Consider the following 21,276-nt stretch of genomic DNA (forward strand, 5'->3'; position numbering starts at 1 on the left):
AAATAAATTGCATTGGCCCCAAATGTATAGACCGTCCCCTTTTGTCTCTTTCCTAACAAATACAGAGCATCTAGCTAGGCAGTGGTGGAGCACTCTGGAGGCAGGGGCAGGTGGAACTCTGAGTTTGAGGCCTACAGGGAAACCGGTGTCAGAAAAGACAAAAAACAAAAAAACCCAACAAACCCGTAACAAAACCAACAAAAACTCCAACAACAACAACAACAACCACAGACCCCAGAATGTACCATGGTCTTACCCAGTGCTGGTCCCTGCAGACTACAGTGGTGTGCTCCCTGGAGCAACAGTTGCATTAATGTGGGGATAACCAACTGCTTACTGATTTGAGGGCTGTTCCACAGGAAGGAACTCAGACCTGGTACTGTGAACCCAGTGGGTGCCACAGGCCGTAGTGGGGAGCCCACGGTTATTAGTGGGTTAAATGTCCACTACTTTTTAAATATTTGTTTAGGCAAAGAGTGACACAGAGTGATACTGATCAGACTCTGCACTGCTTCAGGCACTCCGAGCCACCCGGGCATGGTCTGGAGCCCAGAGGGCCTCAGGATGACCCCTAAAGACATCCAAGGATGGCTGAACTTAGGGCTGCTACTAATCCCACCCACGCTAACATTTACTGAGTACTTGCTGCTGGCTTGGCATCGCTCAACACAGTTAATATGTAGTCATTCACTCAAACCTGTACGTTTTAGTCTATCGTTCGCCCTATTTGCAGATGAATAAATTAAGGACCAGAGAGGTACAGGGACAGTCTAAAAGTCACACAGCTAGATAGTGATAGGCAGGAGTATTTCAGCACCAGGTTCTGCTCACGGTGTGACTGACATTCAACGTTTAGAGACTTTCAAAAACTCCAACCACTCTGTAAGGGCCCTCATTGCCTGTGCTTACTGGCTGGATTTCACAGCCTGGGCTAAAATACAGCTGACATGACCAGACCCCGTTTAAGCTCTCACTGGTTGAGAATCCCACTACTCAGTGTGTGGTCCCAGAAGCTGCACTGCTCAGCTCTTGTTAGGAACAGATTCTCATGGCTGCCCTCATGTCCTGCCCAGTCACAAGCTGTGCTGCCTAGGCCTGACACCTCAGATCCCACACAGCGGAAGGAGAAAGCTGACTCTTGCAGATTGAACGAATGCCCCTCTCCCATAGGCCTAGGTCAGGTTTTGTACATACTGAAAAAAAAAAACAAACCAAAACAAACAACAACAACAACAACAACAACAACAACAAAAACTCTGGGATGATACACTCATAACAATACAAAGGTATATCAAGGGATCGTATAATTAATAATAATAATAATAATATAATAATAATTTGAAGGCAGGTTCTCATTGTAGCCAGGATGGTCTTAAACTTGCTATGTAGCCAAGGGTGGCCCTTAATTCCAGATCCTCCTGTCCCCTCCCAAGTACTAGGATCATGGGAGTGACGCCACACTAGGCTTGAGAACAGTATTTTGTAACAGGGAGATAGACGACTCTATCGACAAAGAAGTCCCTGGGCCTCTCTGTGGAGAGTCGCTCCAGGGTCTTCCATGAAGCACTGCAAAATGTAACGAAAAGAGTAAGAGAAAGCCACTACTGGTGCTGTTACGGAAGACACCTCGGTGCAGAGTGGCTTTTCAGACCTCCCCAGTGACACCATCGAGTAGGCAAAGGACCAGCAAGATGGCAGCTGCAGGTGCTGAATCTCGAGTGCTTTTTAGCACCAGTGCCCACGAGAGCCTTGGCGGAGTTTACTTTTTTAACTCCAGCAATGATTCCACCATTTTGGGGGGTCCAATATACAGGTGAGAACACTGAGGCCAAGGAGTGCATTAACTGAAGAGAAAGCAGCAGGTAAAGAAAGCTATACGAAGCTGATGGAGACGCCAGGCTTTTCCTAGCGTACGCGTAAGACACACAATTCGTTAGTCCTATAGCCCAGACTTTTAAAGTATGTAATGTTGGGATGGGATGTAGTTCAGTGGTAGAGGGCCAACCTAGAATCCCCCAGTGAGGGGCTGGCTCTGTTGTAGAATCTTGTTTAGAAAATGAGGCCCTACATCCATCCCGGCAGTGAATTGCATTTGTTTCCCTATCTGTTAATCAGGACTATGGCTACTGGGTACATCCCCATGACTTCCGGTATGCTTGGTTTGGTGACTGTCACCCTAGCTACGGAGAACTCGGTCTGGAGTGAGCTGGAGGTCCATCTGGGAACCCAGTTCCCTCCCGGAGCCCACTCACTTTCTGCGCCGGTGTCTGCGCTCCCTGTCATCGTGGGCCGGCGGCCCGTGTCGGTGTCGCCGCTTGCGCTCCCCATCATCGCCTTCGCCGTCTGCAGCGCGGGCCGGCCTAGTGGCGTCGCGGGGACGCGGCCTGCGCTCCGGTCTGTCGTCCGGTTCGTCCCCGGGCCGGCGGCGCGCGCGGTGGCGACGAGGCTCGCCCTCGGCCACAGGCCGGTGCGTGTGGCGGCGGGGCGCGTCCCCGGCCTTGGCGCGCTCAGGATCCGCGTCCCAGGGTACGTGCTCGCGGGGTGGCGCGTGCTCGCGCTGTTGCGGCTCGCTCTCGCGGCCATACGGGCCCTCTCGTCCAGGGGCGCGCTCAGGGCTGCTGGGCCAGGCGCGCCGCGCGTCGGGGTCGCGCGCGCTCTCGCGGGGCCGCGCGGTTTGGCGCAGCGCTTCTGGCGCACGGCTCTTGTTGGTGTTGTTGTTACGGTTCTCCTGCGGGTCCACCACGAGCGGCCGGTCCAAGTGCGTCTTCACGTCCGGCCGCAGCGGGCGCGCGTAAGTGGTGGGCCAGCGCTCAGCCGCGTCCCCGTACAGCGCCTCGCGGCTAGCCAGCAGGTTCTGCTTGCGCATCTCGCTGGTGCGCTGCTCCCACACCGACTTGGCAGGCTTCTGGTTCTTCTGCTGTTCCTTCCTGCAAGGCAAGGAAGGGAGGTTGTTTGCAGTGTCATGGGTGTGATGGTGGTCAGATAACGAGGGCTGCGACTACTCCCTCCCCCCATCCCCCAACTCCAGTGGGTACTTTCAACTTTTATAACTTTGATGTATGTGTTTGCATGTGGCCGCCGCAACTTTGTGAATGTCAGAGGGCAACTATCTGCAGTCGGTTCTCTCCTCTCACTACGTAAGAGCCTGAATTCAGGTTGTACAGCTTGGTGTCACAAGTCTTTACCCACGGAGTCATATTACCAGCCCTTTCTCTTGGACTGCAGTGTAGGGCAGTTTCACACCTCTGCTTCCCCACTGCTACGAGGACAGGTGTGCGACTGGTCCATTGTTGGGCTTATAGATACAAGGACTTATGCGAAGTGGCAGGAACTTTAGGAGGCGGGTTCTACTTGGAGGAAGTTAGGTGATGGAGAACCTGCCTCTGAAGGGCATATTGGGCCCTTGGCACCTTCCTTCGTCTCTCTGTTTCTCCAGCACCTTGTGCTGAGCGGTTTGGGTTATCGTTAAGATATCCTGACTCACTACAGGCTCCCATTGTCTCGCTAGCAGAGCCCCAGCCTAGATTCTACCGGTGAGGGACTGGGTATGTGGCTCAGTGATGGAGGCCTTGCCTGCCTACCACAAATGAATCCCGGTGCCAGAATGAATGAATGAATGAACAAACCAACAAATGAAGAAGCAGATGATTTAAATGGCAGCACATGAAGTCATGTCTGATCCTTTTCTTTTGGGCTGTGTGCGGCTGGAGTGTACAGGTGGGAGTCATGGGCGTCCCTGGAGGAAAGCAGTTGGCTGCGCATGCCCTTTGGGTAGTACTGGCCCATCGGGAAGCCTACTGTGCCATAGCCACGCCCCTTGGCCACTGCCTCTGATTCACTGGCGAAGTATCTGCTCTTCCCTTAGAATCAGGGGACTCACTTCTGCCACCTCCTTGGCTTTCTGTAGAGCCAGTTTCTGATTGGCTGCCTCTTCCTCTTCTGGTTCACTCTTGAATCCAGCTGCACCCATGACCCTGCCCAGTTCTCTTCTTTTTTGCCTGGGCTAGCCCAGGTTCCTGAGTCTGACCTTCAAGTACATATAAGATCCCAGCCCCCACAGTCTACTACCACGAGAATCACCAGAGGGCATCTGAGTCTGGTCTTGACACTCCACTGCTCAAGAACTCTCTCTGGCTGTAACTTAATCGGGGGCAACAACTCTTGGAGCCAACTCTGCCTCCTCACCCTCTTTTTCCGTGCCGCACTAGTCTCTTTCCTATTCCTGAAACTCCCTTGCCTCAGAGCCTTGCCTCCTCTCTCATGCATTCGAGTTTTGCTTCCTTTTAGGCAAGGCCTTTCCTAACAAGTTTGTTTTCTGGAGGCAGGATCTCATTATCCCTAGTCTGGACCTGTTGGGTCTGGAACTCCCACAGATCTGCCTGTCTCTGTCTCCAGAGTGGGTCGAGTGCCTGGTGCAGGTTTCATGCTCCTCAGCTCCCTACCCCTTCCTGGCTGCTTCCTGGAGGTTCCATGGGGTATAATTTACTTACTTGTCTTGCTTACTATTCATCCTTTCTCTGATTTGAACAGCTATACAAAAGTGCCCCTCCCAGTCATGAATGCTGCCTTCCCGGCAGTCAGGACAGGACCAGGCGCATAGTAGGTGTTCACTAAATACTCACGGAGAGAAAGGGGGCGAGAGGCTCAGCAGTTAGGGGCCACCCTAACTCTCCCCACATCCTTGCCTGGGTGGCAACCAAGGCTTGGGGCTACTTACACAGCTATGGACATGTTGGCTGCAGACAGGGGACTCACTTCTGCCACCTCCTTGGCTTTCTGTAGAGCCAGTTTCTGATTGGCTGCCTCTTCCTCTTCTTGTTCATCCTAGAAGGCAAGTGGGATTCTTGTTCACAAGAACGGGCCTGGCGGGGAGGAGGCGGGGTGTCCACCTCGCTGCCAGCCAGGGGCAAACATGAGGTACTGAGAAGTTAAGCTCAGCCTGGACCTTCACCAATTAGAACCAAGGTCCCCAGTCAGGCTGGGTGGTGAAGTATACTGCCATTCCCTTGTGGCCAGGTTGGCTCGACAGCTCACTAACCTTTGTAGTCCAAGCTGGTTTGGAACTTGAGATGGTCTCAGCCCAGCCTCCCCAGTGCTGGAATAACAGGCACATAAGAGCATGCCTGGCTCCCCCACCTCTGTTCCCCCAACTTTGTTTCAGGTTTGTGCCAGCTGGAACAGAGCTCTGTCACTGAACTGCACCCCCAGTCCCGTGTCTGTAGGTGTTCTGTGCTTTCAAATTGTTTACGTGCTCAGAATCTGTCCCCTTAGACACTGGGCAGCCCCAGTGGCAGAGCCACTGTACCACACTGTCGACAGCCCATAGGCAGTCTGGGATCTATAAGGTCTATCCTCAGCCCCAACTGTGGGAAGACCAGGAGAGAGGGGTGGGCTTATGGGCTTCATGGCCTAGATGGTTGGGAACTTGAAGTCATTTAGCTATGTCTCAGAAAAGCCCTCAATTGCCCAGTGTGGTGGTGCAGGTGGCGAATTAGCCCCTAATCCTAATACTCAGGAGGCAGAGGCAGGCAGTTCTCTGTGAATTTGAGGCTAGCCTGGTCTACATAGTGAGTTCCAGGCCAGCTAGAACTACAAAGTAAAACTCTGTCTTAATTAAAAAAAAAAGAAATGAAAGAAAGAAAAACTCATCATTGGGGGTTGGGGATTTAGCTCAGCGGTAGAGCGCTTGCCTAGCAAGCACAAGGCCCTGGGTTCGGTCCCCAGCTCCGAAAAAAAAAAGAAAAAAAAAAAAAAGAAAGGTTTAAAACTCATCATTGGGAAAACAAAGAAAAAATGAGGGAACAGAAAAAAACAAACCCAGCAATAAGGAGCAATGGGGGTCTTTGTAGGGTGACTGCCCCCATTTTCTCAGCTCTCCTGGCACAGAAGTAACCTGCACCTTAAACACTGTCAGTGACAAGGAGACAGGGCTCCCTGATGCCGGGCACTGTGTCTGGCATCTTTCAGAACCAGGTCGTTGGGACATTGGCCTCAGCAACACTGGAAACGCAGGTTTCTAGGCCCCTGGCAGCACCTCAGACCTAGGGTTGCCTCCGGAATCTGCATTTTCTACAGGCTGCTCGGAGGGTGTGAAGCACATTCCGGTTTGTCTTGTATGCAGTGGAGAAAACCACAAGTTTCAGTCAGCTAGGGTTAAAATCCCAGCATCAACCACTTACTGCTGTGTGACCTACAGTAAGTCTCTCAACTTCTCTGTTCCTCTTCTTCATGACCAAACTTCCAGGACTCCCTGACTCGTCTCACTGCACTATTTCCTTCAGCACCGTCTAACAAACTGGTTTTAAAAATGTGTCTTGATTTCTGGCCTGCCTCTACAACCTGAATCCCTGTCTCCCCAGGGCAGGGACTGTTGTCTGTCTTGTTCACTGTAGCCAGGGCTGTGCTCACTGTATGTACTCATTCCATGATTACAGGATGAGGTATGGTATCTAACCTGGACCTCAGACAAGTCCCTTCCCTCACTTGGGGATTACAGTGGTGTGAATCGTGTGTACCATGGATGAAGGGGAAAGCTGGGGTCTGCAGGGGGATGGCTGCCTTCACTGTGGAGTGTAACTGGCCTGTCTTTCTGTGCCAGCCTCCTGTATCTTGGATGAGCTCCTGGCTGGATCCGCCTGTGGTGACACATGCCAGCCAGATTCATGGTGGCTGCACTCTTGGCTTTGTGCCTGGGGTGGGAGACTTCCGCTTTTCCCTGCTGGAGGTGGGGCCGGGAAATTCTCCCTCCCTCCTGCCAGGGCCAACAGATGGAAGGTTGGCAGTCCCTACCCCTGTAGCCTTCTAGTCTTGGGTTCTGAGGCACTTGGGGACAGCACTGTGAAGCTGGAGCATGGGGAGGGGCTCCAGGGCGATGGTCTCTGTCCCTGACACCTCAAGCTTGTACAAAGTGCAGTTTCTTTATGTTTTCCTCTCCCGGGCAGACACCCATCTCTGAGCACAAAGCCCCCACTCAGCGTCACCCTGTCCTGTTTTCTTTGCATAGTGCATAGGTAACCTGGCTGCTCTGCTTACAGACTGTCGCCACCAGGGGGCGCCAGCTGCTTTGCTGAAAGCAAGGTTACCTCCCCCAGGCCTGACTGACACGGACCTGAGGACAGTTAGGATGCTGGAGGCTGCCCTGAGGGGCGTGTGATGCCAGTTTGCCCACAGATAATTTGGCGTCACTGAGTAGGAATGAAAACCCGGCTTCCTCTCATCCAGTGGCTTTCCTGCCCGAGTCCCCGCCCCATCTCTTCTCCTCTGCCCTTTGTAGGGTTCCATCTTTGCTCCTGTAGTTCCTGGTGTCTGGTACATGCATCTACCCTCCCTGGCCTCAGTTTCCCCACATGTGGAGGGAGGATGTGAGAGTGTGTGTGTGTGTGCGTGTGCGCTGTTTTGAGGGAAGGCAGGTTCTTGCTGTGTAGCACGGGTCTTGAACTTGCAACCATCCTATCTCAGCTCTGTGCTCACAGTCCTGCACCACCACACCCACTGCATGACGCTTTAAGTAGTGGCTGTGGCTGCCAATACCATCTGGCAATAGATTTTGACTTTTCTGACCCTCAGTTTCCCCTTCTCCAAAGGGAGACTAGATTAGATAGAGCCCGGCACCTGAAGCACCACAGTTCCTTACTGTTGTTCCTTGGAAGACCAGCCCGAGGGCATTTCCTCTTGTTTAGTTCCTCAGCACAGGGCCACATGTGGAAGGGACCACAAACCCTCAGGCCCATGCTGTCCTCCCAACCAGGTAACCTCTGTGCATCTTGTCTGTAGCCTCCTATCGACTATCCCATGACATGCTCCGTGTGGAAGTCAGAAGGAGAGCGAAGGGGAGGCATCCCTCGTCACTGTGGCTGAGCCTTGCTAGCTTCAGCTCTGCCAGAGGCCCTACCAAGTCACTCCTTGTGGGTCCTTTGGCTGGTGGCAGTGCCCATTATCCCGGAACTCCTTATTCCTCAAGCCTTTGGGTGCAGCTGAATATCTATTCTCAGTAGCAACTTTACCGTCCTTCCCCTTCTGGGCTACAGACTGTCTTGATCAGGGATGGCTCGGCTCCAGGAGAGGTGCCCAGTGCTCCCATCCCCAGCAAGAGCCCTGACCCAGCCCCCACATTCCTCCAAACCCTGCTGTCATGATCTGCCATGAGCAGGTGGTTACTGTGCCCTCCACCTTGGTGAGTTCCTGGGCGTTGGCCAGGTTGTCCACCGCGATAGCCAAGAACACGTTCAGCAGGGTGTCTGCATGTCGAGTCAGGGAAAGCAGCGGATGGAAACTCACGGCCTGATGGAGCTGACAGAGCCTGGGCATTTGGGTCCCGTCTGCTCCACCCACACCCAGTCTGTCCCTGGCCCCCACGAAGGATACAGTTCCCGAAGAGGGTGAGGACGATGAAGTAGATGGAGAACACCATGCCGCCCTGCACGCCCCCCTGAGACTTGATCCCATCATACATGACCTCATTCCAATCCTCGCCAGTCAGGATCTGAAAGACAGGGACAAACACACAGCCAAGCCCCTCTCAGCCACAACGTCCGCCATGACGGTCAGCCTACCGGAGGCCAGGTCTTCAACCACCCACCTCTGTGCTTGTGGCTGGGGGTACTCAGTCAGGCTGTGGGAAATAGGGGACTTGAGAGTCTCATGGCTCGCTGTTATCCTGTCTTCTCTGCTGTGACACAAGTGTTCACTCTGGACTGAATGGGTCCCTGTCAAGCTCCAAGGCAGAAGCTCAGCTCCAAATGAGTTGTATTTGACAATTTAGCAAGACCCTGTCTCTATCTCTAACAACAAACAACAATTTAAAAAGCAGGGATCCTGGGGATGGAGCTTCGTGGCTGAATCCTTGCCTAGCTCATCATGGTCAGCGGTTATGGGAACTTTGAGAAGTAACTGGGGTGACATGGGGTCATGAGGTTGAAGCCTGTCACCTGCTTAGAGGAGGAGGAGAAAAAGGGGGGAGGAGGGGGGAAGACGAAGGAGGAGGAAGAGGAGGAGGAGGATGAGGAGGAAGAAGAGGAGGAACAGGAGGAGGAGGAGGAACAGGAGGAGGAGGAGGACAGAGGTCTGAAGATGTAGCTCAGCAGATGTAGTGAGTGTAGAGCACTTGTCTAACATGTACAAAGCCAGGACTCTATCCCCAGGACCACCTAAACCAGACATGGTGGCACGCACGCCGTTATACTAGCATGGGGGAGGTGGGTATGAGGATGAATTGAAGGACAGCCTTAGCTATACAGCTAGCATGAGGGTAGCCTGGGCTATATGACTCTCTCTCTCTCTCTCTCTCTCTCTCTCTCTCTCTCTCTCTCTCTCTCTCTCCAGCTAGCATGAGGGTAGCCTGGGCTATATGACTCTCTCTCTCTCTCTCTCTCTCTCTCTCTCTCTCTCTCTCTCTCACACACACACACACACACACACACACACACACACTTCTGAGATGAAGGAGCTAAGATGTTTAGCTCACCCATGGCAGTGCACAAAGGTCACACACTGGCGGGGGACAATTCCTCCATGATGAGCATGGAGAAAACTGAGGGGATCAGGCTTTCTATTCACTTGAGCGCAAGTTTGTGCATGCATGCGTGCGTGCGTGCGCGCGCGTATGTGTGTGTGTGTGTGTGTGTGTGTGTGTCGGTGTAGAGTAGGCCTCACTGTACAGACTGTACTGCTTTGGGCTCTGTGGTGCTGAGCCGAGCAGCCGGGCGGGCACACTGTGTTAGCACTTTGTGCTGTGCCACAGATTCCTGCCCTGGTCAATCATCTAATGTCCTTAAAAAGAAAGTTCTCGTTCTCTCTCTCTCTCTCTCTCTCTCTCTCTCTCTCTCTCTCTCTCTCTCTCTCAGCCATATTTTATTTTTAATTATGTGTATGTGTGTGAGTCTCTGAGGGTTTGTGCACCAGACTGTAGGCGTCCCCAGAGGCTGGAAGAGGGTGTCAGGTCCTTTGGAGCCGGATGTGCAAGGTGGTTGTGAGCCACTGACATGGGTGCTGGGAACTGAACCCAGGCTCTTCGAGCAGTACACACACACACACACACACACACACACACACACACACACACAGAGAGAGAGAGAGAGAGAGAGAGAGAGAGAGAGAGAGAGCGCATAGTGTTAGTGTGAAAATCAGAAGACAATATGTAGGAGTCAGTTCTCCGTCCACCACAGAGCGCCAGAGACAAGACTCAACTTGTCAGGCTTGGGAATAATCACCTTTGCCTACTGAGACATCTCATTGGTCCGTCTGTCCGTCCATCCACTCACCCATCCATCCATCCACCCACCCATCCATCCATCCACCCATCCATCCATCCATCCACCCATGCATCTATAGTCAGGGTGTCACTATGTAGACCAGGCTGGCCTCAAACTCAGAGAGATCCACCTGCGTCTGCTTCCCACGTGCTGGGATTGAAGGTGTATATCACCATCAGCATCTGCCTTCCTATCTTTTAAAATGAAAATAAGAAAATGAAAAAAAACAACAAAAAAAGCCCACCCCAGTTTCTTTTCTTCTATTCATAGTTTCCTGAGGATGAAGGAAATAGGAAAGAAGTCTAGAATGTTCCTCTGCTGTGGTCAGGCTTCTCAGTCTGGCACTGTTGGTCTAGCATGGGTCATTCTCTGGGAGGAGCAACCTGTGCCCTGCCAACTGCTGAACACCCCTGGCCTCTGGTAACCAGATGTCAGTGTTATCTGCCTGCCCCACATAGGTATGACCATTAACAGGGTCTGCAAACCATCAATCGACGGGTCTGCAGACAATCAATCAACAGTCTGTAGATCATCAGCAGGGTCTGCAGACAGTCAGCAGGGTCTGCAGACAGTCAGCAGGGTCTGCAGACACTGTCTCTGTTCTGGGAGGAGCTAGGGCCTGTTAATCATCTGTCCTCTGGTTCTGGGCATTGCTTCCCAGCTGTCCTCTCTCAAGCCAGCCTTGAAGTCTCATTTAGAAACAGCCAGCTTATTAAGAAAAGGAAGGATGGGAGCCATAGTCTCTACATAATTCCATTCTCTTCCAAAGGAAACAAAATCAGTTTGAATACATTAGAGATCTCTGATGGGCCAGTCTCCAAGCCTCAGTGTAGGTACCCCAAGAGGAAGCAAGCCTCCTTGTCCTGGAAACATGTGGAGACTCCTGCTTCAAAGATGGGTAGATGCATCAACCAGGCCTTTCCCCTTTTGCTTTGTCTTGTTTTGGGTGGGGTCTCACAGCCTGGCCTTGAACTGGAGATCCTCTAGTCTCAGTCTTCTGAGTGTTAGGATTATAGGTGTGTGATATTACCCTGGGTTCTCTTTTCTTTTTGGCTTCCCTTCTTCCCTCCGTCCCTCCTTCTCTCCCTCGCCCTTCTGCCTTTCCATCTTTCTTTCAACAGTGTTTCATGTAGCCCAGGCTGGCCACAAACTCATTGTATACTGAAGATGAACCCTTACATCCTCTTGCCCTAACCTCCATGTCCAGTGTGCATCATGCCGTACCTAAGTAGCTGGAGCCCTGCCGACCCTGGAGGGATGGTCTCATCCTGGGGAAGCCAATTCCTGGGAAGAGTTTAGCTATTGTTCTCCTGATGTAGAACAGCTCACCCTGACAGCTCTGTCAGGGTCCTCCGTCCAGTCATTCCAGCACAGGGCGGACAGTCCACTTCACCTGCTCCTTCTCGGGGAAAACCTCAAGCAAGGCTCTTCTGTACCCCAACCGGCTCAGGCACTTTCCTGTGTGGTCCTACATAGCAGCCTCTTCTTGGTGTGCGTGCATTGTGTTTGGCTGTACTTAACGCAGGAATCGGGGCCTCACAATGTATTAAATAAATGCTCTCGCACTGAGCTGCATCTTCAGCAACAGTAAAAGCAAGCATTCCAAAACAGTGGGGAAGGGAAGAGACCGAAGAATTCGGGGATGCTCCTGGGCTGTTGGGAAGCCCCTGTCTAGTATTTAAGGAGCCTGAATCAGGGCCAAGGAAGTTCATACCTGAAACACAGTCATTATTGCTGCTGGAAAAGTGTCGAAGTTGGTGGGAGGAGTCCCCTCGTCAAAATTAAACCTGCAGATAGCAAGGACATTTTATGTTAGCCCTCCTTCTCTGAAGTCCTGGTTCGGTTTCTGGTTTCCATGGTAACATCTAGAGTATCTCTGTTTCCCCGGAAGATACCGTATCTGGCATGCAGGAGCCCACTGCCTTATACAACCATTATCGTCCTGAGGGCAGTCACAAAACGATGATGGTCAGCTCAAAGGGGTCAGGGTGTGTGTGTAGCTGTGTATGTGCATACCTGTGCATGTGTGTGCATCTGTACCTGTGCATGTGTGTGTGGTGGAAGCTGAGAAGGAGCTCGGGGTGAGAACTCCAAGAAGGCAGGAGCACTTACTGGCCACCAAACAGCTGCATCCCCAAGAGGGCAAAGACGACAATGAAGAGGAAGAGGAGGAACAGCAGACTTATGATGGATTTCATGGAGTTGAGGAGGGAGACAACCAGGTTTCTGAGAGATGCCCAGTACCTGCCGACAGAAGCCAAAGTGGGGGTCAGATCAGGGAAATGCAGGCCTTCCCTCCTCATCCCCTGGTCAGAGCGCTGAGAAACCTCCAAGACTTACTTTGTGACTTTGAAAATACGCAGTAACCTGAGAGCTCGTAACACGCTGATTCCAAAGGATGTACCCGGTTTGATGACGGCCCAGATGACTTCAAAGATGCTCCCGATGATGACCTGCAGCAGAGAGCAAGGCCTCAAGGTCACGCCCGGCCTCAGGACTCCAACCCTTTCCCAGGGCCCAAACCAGGTCCACCCTTCAGGGGCACGTGATGGCGTCTATCTGGAAGGTCTCCACTGGCTCAGGGTTAGGCTGCTTATTGGCAGTCTATGAAGCTGTTAAGACGTGGGGTCTGGCTGGAGGACCTCTGTCACTAGGGGTTGAAATCCCCTCTTCCTTCATGTTCTTTCTGGCAGACTTTGTTTCTGTTTGTTTTTGAGACAGGGTTTCTCTGTGTAGCCCTGGCTGTCCTGGAACTCACTCTGTAGGCTGGTAGGCCTCAGTGATCTACCTGTCTCTGCCTCCAATTCCTGTGACTAAAGGCATGAATTGCCACTACCTGGGCACCTGCCACCACCTGGGCACCTGCCACCACCTGGGCACCTGCCACCCCAGGGCACCTGCCATCCCTGGGCACCTGCCACCCCAGGGCACCTGCCATCCCTGGGCACCTGCCACCACCTGGGGGCATCTGTCATGCATTTGTCACAGTGATTAATAGATGATGGGGCACAACTCATCTTTTTCCTTTACTTTTATTTCTTAAAGGCTCACTCTGCTAGGTAATGATGGTGCATGTCTTTAATTCCAGCACTTGAGAGGCAAAGGCAGGCAGATCTCTGTGTTCAAGGCCAGCCTGGTCTACATAGCAGAATCAGGACAGCCAGGGCTACACAGAGAAACCCTACCCCCTAAAACAAACAAACAACCCCAAACCCTCACATATGCGTGCTGTCCCAGCCCTTGAGAAGCTGAGGCAGGAGGATCACTGGGAGTTGGAGGTAGTCAGCCTGGGTTACAGAGAGAAATACTGTTTCAACACACACACACACACACACACACACACACACACACACACACACACACACACACACACACCCCAGAATTAACCCTCTGGGTGCACAGCTCAGAGGCATCCACAGTAGCCTACTGTTATCTACATAACTCCAGGCCAGCCTACATCCACACAGGGCCACACAGGTCCCACATACCCGGAGCACACCCTGTCTTTCTCATCTGAGCCCCAGTGCTGATGTTTGTGGCTCTGTGTCCTTGGCCACTTCATAGAAATGGAATTAGGTATTATGTGTCTGGTTTTCTTCAAGGTGCTCTCTCTCTCTCTCTCTCTCTCTCTCTCTCTCTCTCTCTCTCTCTCTCTCTCTCTGTCTGTCTCTCTCTTAAAGACTTATTTATTTAATGTATATGGATACACTGTAGCTGTCTTCAGACACACCAGAAGAGGGTATCAGACTTTATTTCAGATGGTTGTGAGCCACCATGTGGTTGCTGGGAATTGAACTCAGGACCTCTGGAAGAGCAGTCAGTGCTCTTAACCACTGAGCCATCTCTCCAGCCCCCCTTCTCTCTCTCTTAGTATTTTAATTTATATTTATTTATTTTAAAGTTATTTATTATTTGTTGTTATTATGGATATGATTGGGTGTGTGTGCCACAGTCTTCCTGTGGAGGGCAGAGGACCTCTTCTTGTTGGTTCTCTTCTTGTTGCATGTGGGTCCTGGGAGTTGAACTCAGGCTAGACAGCAAGCACCTTTACTGACTGAACCATCATGCTAGGCCAAGATCTTTTTTTTTTTTTTTAAAAGAAACAAACAAACCCGTGTCATGTAGGCCAAGCCCAAGCTGGTCTTGAACTATAAAGCACACACTAATCGTGAATGATGTAGCCCAGAGTGGTCTTGAACTCTTAATCCTTCTGTGTCTACCTCGCAAGTGCCTGGATTAAAGGTGCCTGCTACTGCGTTTGTCCTAGGGTTTTAAAAGCTAATTCATTTATTTTTATTTTATGTGCCTGTATGTATATCTGTGTGAGAGCCCTTGGGATAAGAATCATAGACAGTTGTGAGCCAACATGTGGGAATTGAACCAGGGTCCTACGGAAGAGCAGTCAGTGCTCTTAACTGCTGAGCCATCTCTCCAGCCCCTGTTTTCCTGTTTTCTTTTCTTCCTTTGTTTTGTTTTGTTTTGTTTTGTTTGTTTTGAGACAGGGTTTCTCTGTGTACCCCTGGCTGTCCTGAAACTCACTTTGTAGATCGGGCTGGCCTCAATCTCAGAGATTCGCCTGCCTCTGCCTCCCCACTGTGCCACCACTGCTTGGCTGCCTTGAGAGTTTAAAATAAAAATTAGTTCCATTCTTTACTCACTGAAGAACCACTGGGTTCCCTATCTTTACTTACCTAACATAGTTTAAGCTGTTCCTATTTGGAGACAGCAGCTGTGTGTCCTTGGTGCCCCTCTCCTTCTTTTCCTACTCACTGCACATCCAGAGGTGACCTTATTATCATCCACCATCATCACCATCCCACCATCACCATCATCACCAACATCATTGTCTCCAATCATCACCATCACCATCATCACCATTACCATCATCACCATCATCACACCATCACCATCATCATCATCACCATCATCATCATCACCATCATCCTCACTATCATCATCATCTCCATCATCATCATCGTCATCATCGATGCTGCTACCACCATCTCCACCATCTTGTTACCAAAAGGCAGCCCAAGTTACCCTTGGCTCACAACTGTCTCGGACTCAGGTTCTAGGACTGCAGCAGGAGTCACATACAGCCCCCTCACCTTGACTACCAAGTTCCCAGGAATCAACCATCGCTGATGAGATGAGAAAACACAGTACTTACCCCACAGTCAAAGCAGTTGAAGGAAGAGTGGAAGTAAGGCCGTGTCCCGAGCCCATACATTTTTATAAACATTTCGGACATAAAGAGTCCTAAGAAAATGAATTCTGCATAGTCTGGAAGGGAAAGGAAGAAGAGTGGTTTAGGCTGTGGGGAAGTCCTGTGCCCCTGCATTTTCTCGGGTGTCTCCCTGGCAGGCAGGGAGGAAGACAACACTCTATATATCAATGGCTATGCCCGGATTCTTCTCCATGGCCTCAGCTTTTCGTCTGCAACAGAATAGGGCCAACTGCCCTCAATCTTCCAACCAACCATCCAAATTTAGGCCAGTCTTAAAAGAGTGAGAGAAAAATCCAGTGGGTATTGATTGAATAGTTTTTACCCTGGTTTGATGAGGAAAGTCGAGCGTAGGACAGTGCTATGGACGAAGCTTTTGTGTTGACTGATGAATCCCTGTGTGGCTTTATTACATTTAGTGAGGGACTAATTGGATTCCAGGTACAGCCAGACATTTGTGGAATGACTGCCTGAATCTAGACCGTGAGAGGCAGAGGCCTTGAATCAGCAGCAGAAAGCCAGCCTAGAATCCCCCAATGAGGCCCTGGAGGTGTGGCTTAGTCGTAGCACCCCTGCCTAGAATCCCCCAATGAGGCCCTGGGGGTGTGGCTTAGTGGTAGAGCCTCTGCCTAGAATTCCCCAATGGAGAGTTCAGTGGTAGGGCACCACCAGGCCATCAATATAAAACCCTGGGTTCCATTCTAGCACCGCAACAGACAGAATAAAACGGCAAGCAAACGGAGGTGTAAAGAAAGGACAGATTGAGGATTCAAAGTAATTTCTACAAACTTCATAGTCAGGGCTCCGAGCTAGTTCTGTTTGAGAATTGTTTGAATGCCTGTGCTCCTTTCTGGAAATCTGTGAGAATTCGCTTATTGAGACACAGGCTCTCACTACCTAGTCTTGGCATTTTTCTGTAGACCAGGCTGGCCTCAAATTCACAGGGATCTGCCTCTCCTGCCTCCCTAGTGTTGGGATTAAAGGTGTGTGCCATCAACTCTGTCCTCTAAAACCCATGCCAAGAGGTATTCCCTAAGGGAGCAGTTCCCACGGTGTATAAACTGCGGGGACAATGTGAGATGGCTGAAGGGGAACCGAGGCTTAGAGCTCTGTGAACAGCCCAGATGTGCTTATAAAGGGGCTTGATGTGGGTGTTCATCTTCTGGCTTTCACTCACTCTTTCCAGAGGACAGCTTTGAGGGTAGAGAACAACTTCCCAGTGGACAACCAAGCCTCCCTGAGGGCCATGTGTAGACTTCCCAGATTCCAGGAATTCAAAAAAGAAAATGTCTATGGCTCTTAATTTACCCAGCCTCGGGTATTTTGTTACAGTAGTGTGGGTTAGCTAAGATGACTGTCAAGAGCCCAAGCTAGGTCATGCTTTAGGGAGGTGGTTTGAATGGATTTGCAAATATCCCTCATTGTCTTTGCTTGTCAAAACTGCCCTTGATTTGTAAGATTCTCAGAAGCTCCTTATTTTGGGGAGAAACTCTTGGTAACCAGGCCAGAGCAGCTAGGGAAGGAAGCAGATCTGCCTATAACATCTAGCCCCTCTGAGACGCAGTAGGGTAGCTCTATGAGGACAGAAGTGTCTGAGATGCTTGCTCCTTAGTTGCCATGGGAACATGGGAGTTAGTAACACAACACTCTGGTGAACCCTCAGGAAGGCCAGGCAAACCCTCTCCCGGGTCCATGAAGAGCTTCTGATCAATGTGAGATTTCATCTCAAGGGGCTCCTTTGTTCTGGTCTGTATTTCTCGGAAACTGAGCTATGTCTTCAGTCACACTGCTCCATCCTTTGTTGCTTATAGATTGCTTTAGGACTGAAGACCTCTGATCAGTGGGTGACAGTCTGGGCCTTGGGGGTAGGGCAGGCATCGAGACTTCACAGACTCCAACACCAGACACAGCTTGGATTGAGGCATACAACTGCCTGGGTTCGAATCCTGGATTCATCCTTTAGAAGCTCCGAGACCTTGGAAAAGCACCTTCACCTCTCTGTCTTTTTTCATAACTGGAAAATGGGGTTAACGAAAAGACGTCTACACCGAAGCCTCCAGGCAGGAAGCCCCAATCCCCCATTTCCATAACCAGGACAGGCTGAAGATGATTAGTGGAGGAAAATAGGCAAGTAAAAATAGCGTGCAAGGAGAGGTCGTATCGAGAAACAACGAGCCCTTGTTTGCACAGCTCCAGAGGGACCAGATGCAATTAGACAGCTCGGAAGCAGGTCAGGCCCAGATAAAGAACAGTCCCCTTGGGGTGTCCTGTGGGGTCAGACAACAGGCCTGGGGACCACAAAGGTTCAAGGAATCAGTCCTCTGAAATACAATTTGGGCCTTACTAGGTCAAAGGCATGACTATCCTTATAGCTGTCCTAGGCCACTTCTGAACAAGGGCAGTGAACAGGTCAGAATGACTCTGGGGGGCATAAAAGATTTAGTAGTTCTCAAGGGGGCTCCAGGGGAGGGCCAGGTGGGCCACACCCCTGTCAGGCCCACACCCTTTCTGTTGATTTCTGAGAGTTTTTCCAGGCCTGGAGGCTCCCACCTTCCAGAGCCCATGCTTAGTTTAGGCAAATCCTGAAAATCTGGGTCAAGTCCAGAGGGCAAAACCCCTGTGGGTTCTGGATTGGCTGAGAAAGCTAGATGTTCAAGGGGTCTTCTAAAAACCAGTCCTGGGCAGATGGGAGGCAAAAGGAGCAGGAAGAGAGGAGGGAGAGAAGCAGAAGTTTCAACAAAGAAGGGGGTGGGGGTCCAGGGCTTAGAATCCCCTAGTGTGGGTTGTGGGTATGGCTCAGTGGTTAGAGTCCGGCATTATCTGCAGGAAACATGCAGTTCTAAGGTGAGAACTTGGAAGTGCGTATCACATGGACATTCTGAGCTGTGCTCTGAGGGTTAAAGACCCCTGCTGTCTCCATGTGGCTCTCTCATGGTCTCTCTCCTGTCTCCTCCATCCACAATTCATCTGTATTCTTGTAACTCACTTAAAAACAGCAGCCTGACTTCCAGCTTTGGACTCTCAGGACTGAGAGAAAGATGGGCAGGGCAAGGCTGGCTGTGTTCTGTGTCCTTTTCAAAGGTTTGTGTCACAGGAGGCCGGACTATAGAGTGGGAACACAAGCCTTGTTGTCCGTCTGTCTCTGTCTGTCTGTCACTGTCAATGTCTTGCTGTTTCTGTCTTTGCATTTATATCTATCTCTGACGGTCTCTGACTTTCTGTGCTTCTTTTTGTTTAATGCTGTGTGTGTGCATGCATGTGTGCACGTATGTGTGTGTATGTGTGGGCATGCCCATGCCACAGTGTTCCTGTGGAGTCAGAGGGCTTTTGGGGCTCTGTTTTCTTTTTCTGCCAGGTGGGTTCTGGAAATCAACTCAGGTTTCCAGGCTTGACACCCGTGCCTTTACCCAGCAAGCCATCTAGCCAGTCCCTATCGCTTTTCTCTTTTTGATGTCTGTCTGTCTATCTGTGTTTGTCTCAGCTCCCTTGCTGTAGGTGTGACCACAGGCTCTGCAACACATTCCTTTCAACCCCTTGTCACTCACCCAAGGGTTCTGCCAGAGCTAAGTCACAGCGGGTGGCAAACTGTGACCCTTGACCCTGGCAAACCATGAGCTACAGAACCCTTCCTTTCACCTTTATTCCCTTAGCTGCCTCGGGTCTCCGGCTGACACCAGGCTAATGCAGGCAGCAACTGCATGGCCCCTGTTTCAGCTCAGATACGGTCACAGGCAAGGGTGGGTTCAGGAAGGGCCAGAGAGGCCAGCAGAGAGCAAATGCCTCAGAGCTGCACTCACAGAGGAAGTCGGAGAGCCACTCGGGCTGGTTGTAGTGGACAATGGCGACGCACAGCGTGTTGAGGGCTACCAGACTGAGCACGGTCCAGTAGAAGGCCTGAGTTTTGACCATGCGGCGGATGTAGAAACGCATTCTTCTCTCCTTTTTGTGGAAAAAAGTCGAATTCTCCAGCTTGGCACTTTTGATGCTGGCTCTGGCGAAGGGAGACCCTGTCAGGAAAAAGATGGAGACGGTGAGGCCCAGGATGGTTCTCGGTGAGGAAGCCACATGAGATGGAACAGGGTCTCTGCTGCAAATTCCCAGGATGGGAGTTACGAGATCCAAAGCCCCCGAGGCTGAGGGACGACAGGATCCTGGGTTCCCCACATGGGCAATTCGGTCTTTCTCACGTGCAGCATCATGTGGCTTGTTGCCTTTTGGATGTTCAGATTAGAGGCACTCAGTTGGGGGTCACTGGGGAACTGTTCTCACTAGGCACTGAGCTGGGGACAAGACAGAGGCAGAATTCCCATCCATGTGGAAGCTGCCAGTCAAGGAAAACACGCATTAAATATCTGGGACCACGGGATGGCTTGTCAGTAAGTGCTTGTCCCCAAACCACAAAGACCCAAGTTCAACCCTAAAACCCACATCAAACCTGGACCGAGTGGAGCACACTTGTAATCCCAGTGCTTATGACAGGAAACTCACTGGCCAGCCAATCCAGCCTAGTCTGTAAACTCCAGGCTAGTGAGAGATCAGCTCTCTAGGGAGGTGGGCAGGGTTCCCGAGGAAGTCACCTCAGGCTGCTGTCCAGCCTCCAAATGTATGTGTACCCACACAGACATCATGCAGACAGGGTGCATACATCTTGCACATGCATGGATGTACACACCATATACACTAGACATTTATTCTATCCAAATGGAATGTAATAATTATTTTTAAATATTTATTTTCACATGGTGTGTGTGTGTGCACACGTGTGTGTGCGTGCACACGTGTGTGTGTGTGTGTGCGCGCGCGCGCGCGTGAGCATGTGCCATGTGTACAGATGCTCTTGAGGCCAGAAGAAGACTAGGGTTATTGGTGGCCATGACCACCTGATGTGGGTATGGGAACTGAATTCAGGTCCATTCCGGGCATCTCTCCAGGCCCCGGGTGTAATAACTGATTGGAGACCTCTGCCTACAGAGGCTTCACTTTTCCCACATGCTCTGTATTCTGTGTCTTATTCCTCCCTTTGTTTCCTCACTTTTTTGACTGTGTCAAGACTGGCGCTCAGGGCCTTGTACACAGCAGGCATACACAGTACTACTGAGCCATGGCGCCCACCTTTTAAAAATGATTACATTAAAAATTTATTACAAATTTAAAAATATAATTTAATTACATTTTATGCAAGTAGATATAAATTGAAGAGAATTAATTGTGGATTATGTAGTTGGATTTTTTTTATTACCATTTTTATGTACATTTGTGTATGTGCGTGTGTGCATGCATGAGTGTGCGTGTGTGTGTGTCTGTCTGTGTGTGTCTGTGTGTGTGTATGTGCGTGTGTGCATGCATGAGTGTGTCTGTGTGTGTCTGTGTGTGTGTCTGTGTGTGTGTATTTCTGTGTGTGTGTCTATGTGTGTATGTGTCTGTGTGTGTGAGTGTGTGTCTGTATCTGTGTGTGTGTGTGTGAGTGTGTGTCTGTGTGTGTGTGTGTGTGTGTGTGTGTGTGCGCACGTGCCCACACAGGCCAGCAGAGGATGTCAGGTACCCTAGAGCTAGGCTGTTGTGAGCTTCCCCGTGTGGGTGCTGGGGTTGGAGCCAGGCTTACGAGGGCAGTGGGCATTCCTGCTACTGCGCTGTCTGCAGCCTCTGAAGGTGGTCTGAAGCACATGTACACCATAGCATGGGCAGCTCGTGCCAGTTCCACGTGATTACCTTACTGCCATGGTTTGCATCTTAAATGCTCCCAGGCTTTTAGCATAAATAGGAGGTGACAGACGCCATGAGATGGGCCTAGAGGAATGTGCT

General features: G+C 51.0%; 1 protein-coding gene across 13 annotated transcripts in view; it reads right to left on the reverse strand.

Moving 5' to 3' along the window:
* Nucleotides 1-21,276, reverse strand: part of Cacna1a (calcium voltage-gated channel subunit alpha1 A) — a 299,251-nt gene that overhangs the window by 77,228 nt on the left and 200,747 nt on the right. For all 13 annotated transcript variants that reach the window (NM_012918.5, XM_063277790.1, XM_063277793.1 and 10 more), the window contains 9 exon segments: nucleotides 2,253-2,927; nucleotides 4,718-4,824; nucleotides 8,170-8,237; nucleotides 8,365-8,482; nucleotides 11,965-12,037; nucleotides 12,363-12,494; nucleotides 12,591-12,703; nucleotides 15,421-15,533; nucleotides 19,272-19,481. In NM_012918.5, the coding sequence (NP_037050.3) occupies nucleotides 2,253-2,927; nucleotides 4,718-4,824; nucleotides 8,170-8,237; nucleotides 8,365-8,482; nucleotides 11,965-12,037; nucleotides 12,363-12,494; nucleotides 12,591-12,703; nucleotides 15,421-15,533; nucleotides 19,272-19,481 (1,609 nt within the window).

The sequence above is a fragment of the Rattus norvegicus genome, chromosome 19, assembly GCF_036323735.1.
Source record: "Rattus norvegicus strain BN/NHsdMcwi chromosome 19, GRCr8, whole genome shotgun sequence".
NCBI lineage: Eukaryota > Metazoa > Chordata > Mammalia > Rodentia > Muridae > Rattus > Rattus norvegicus.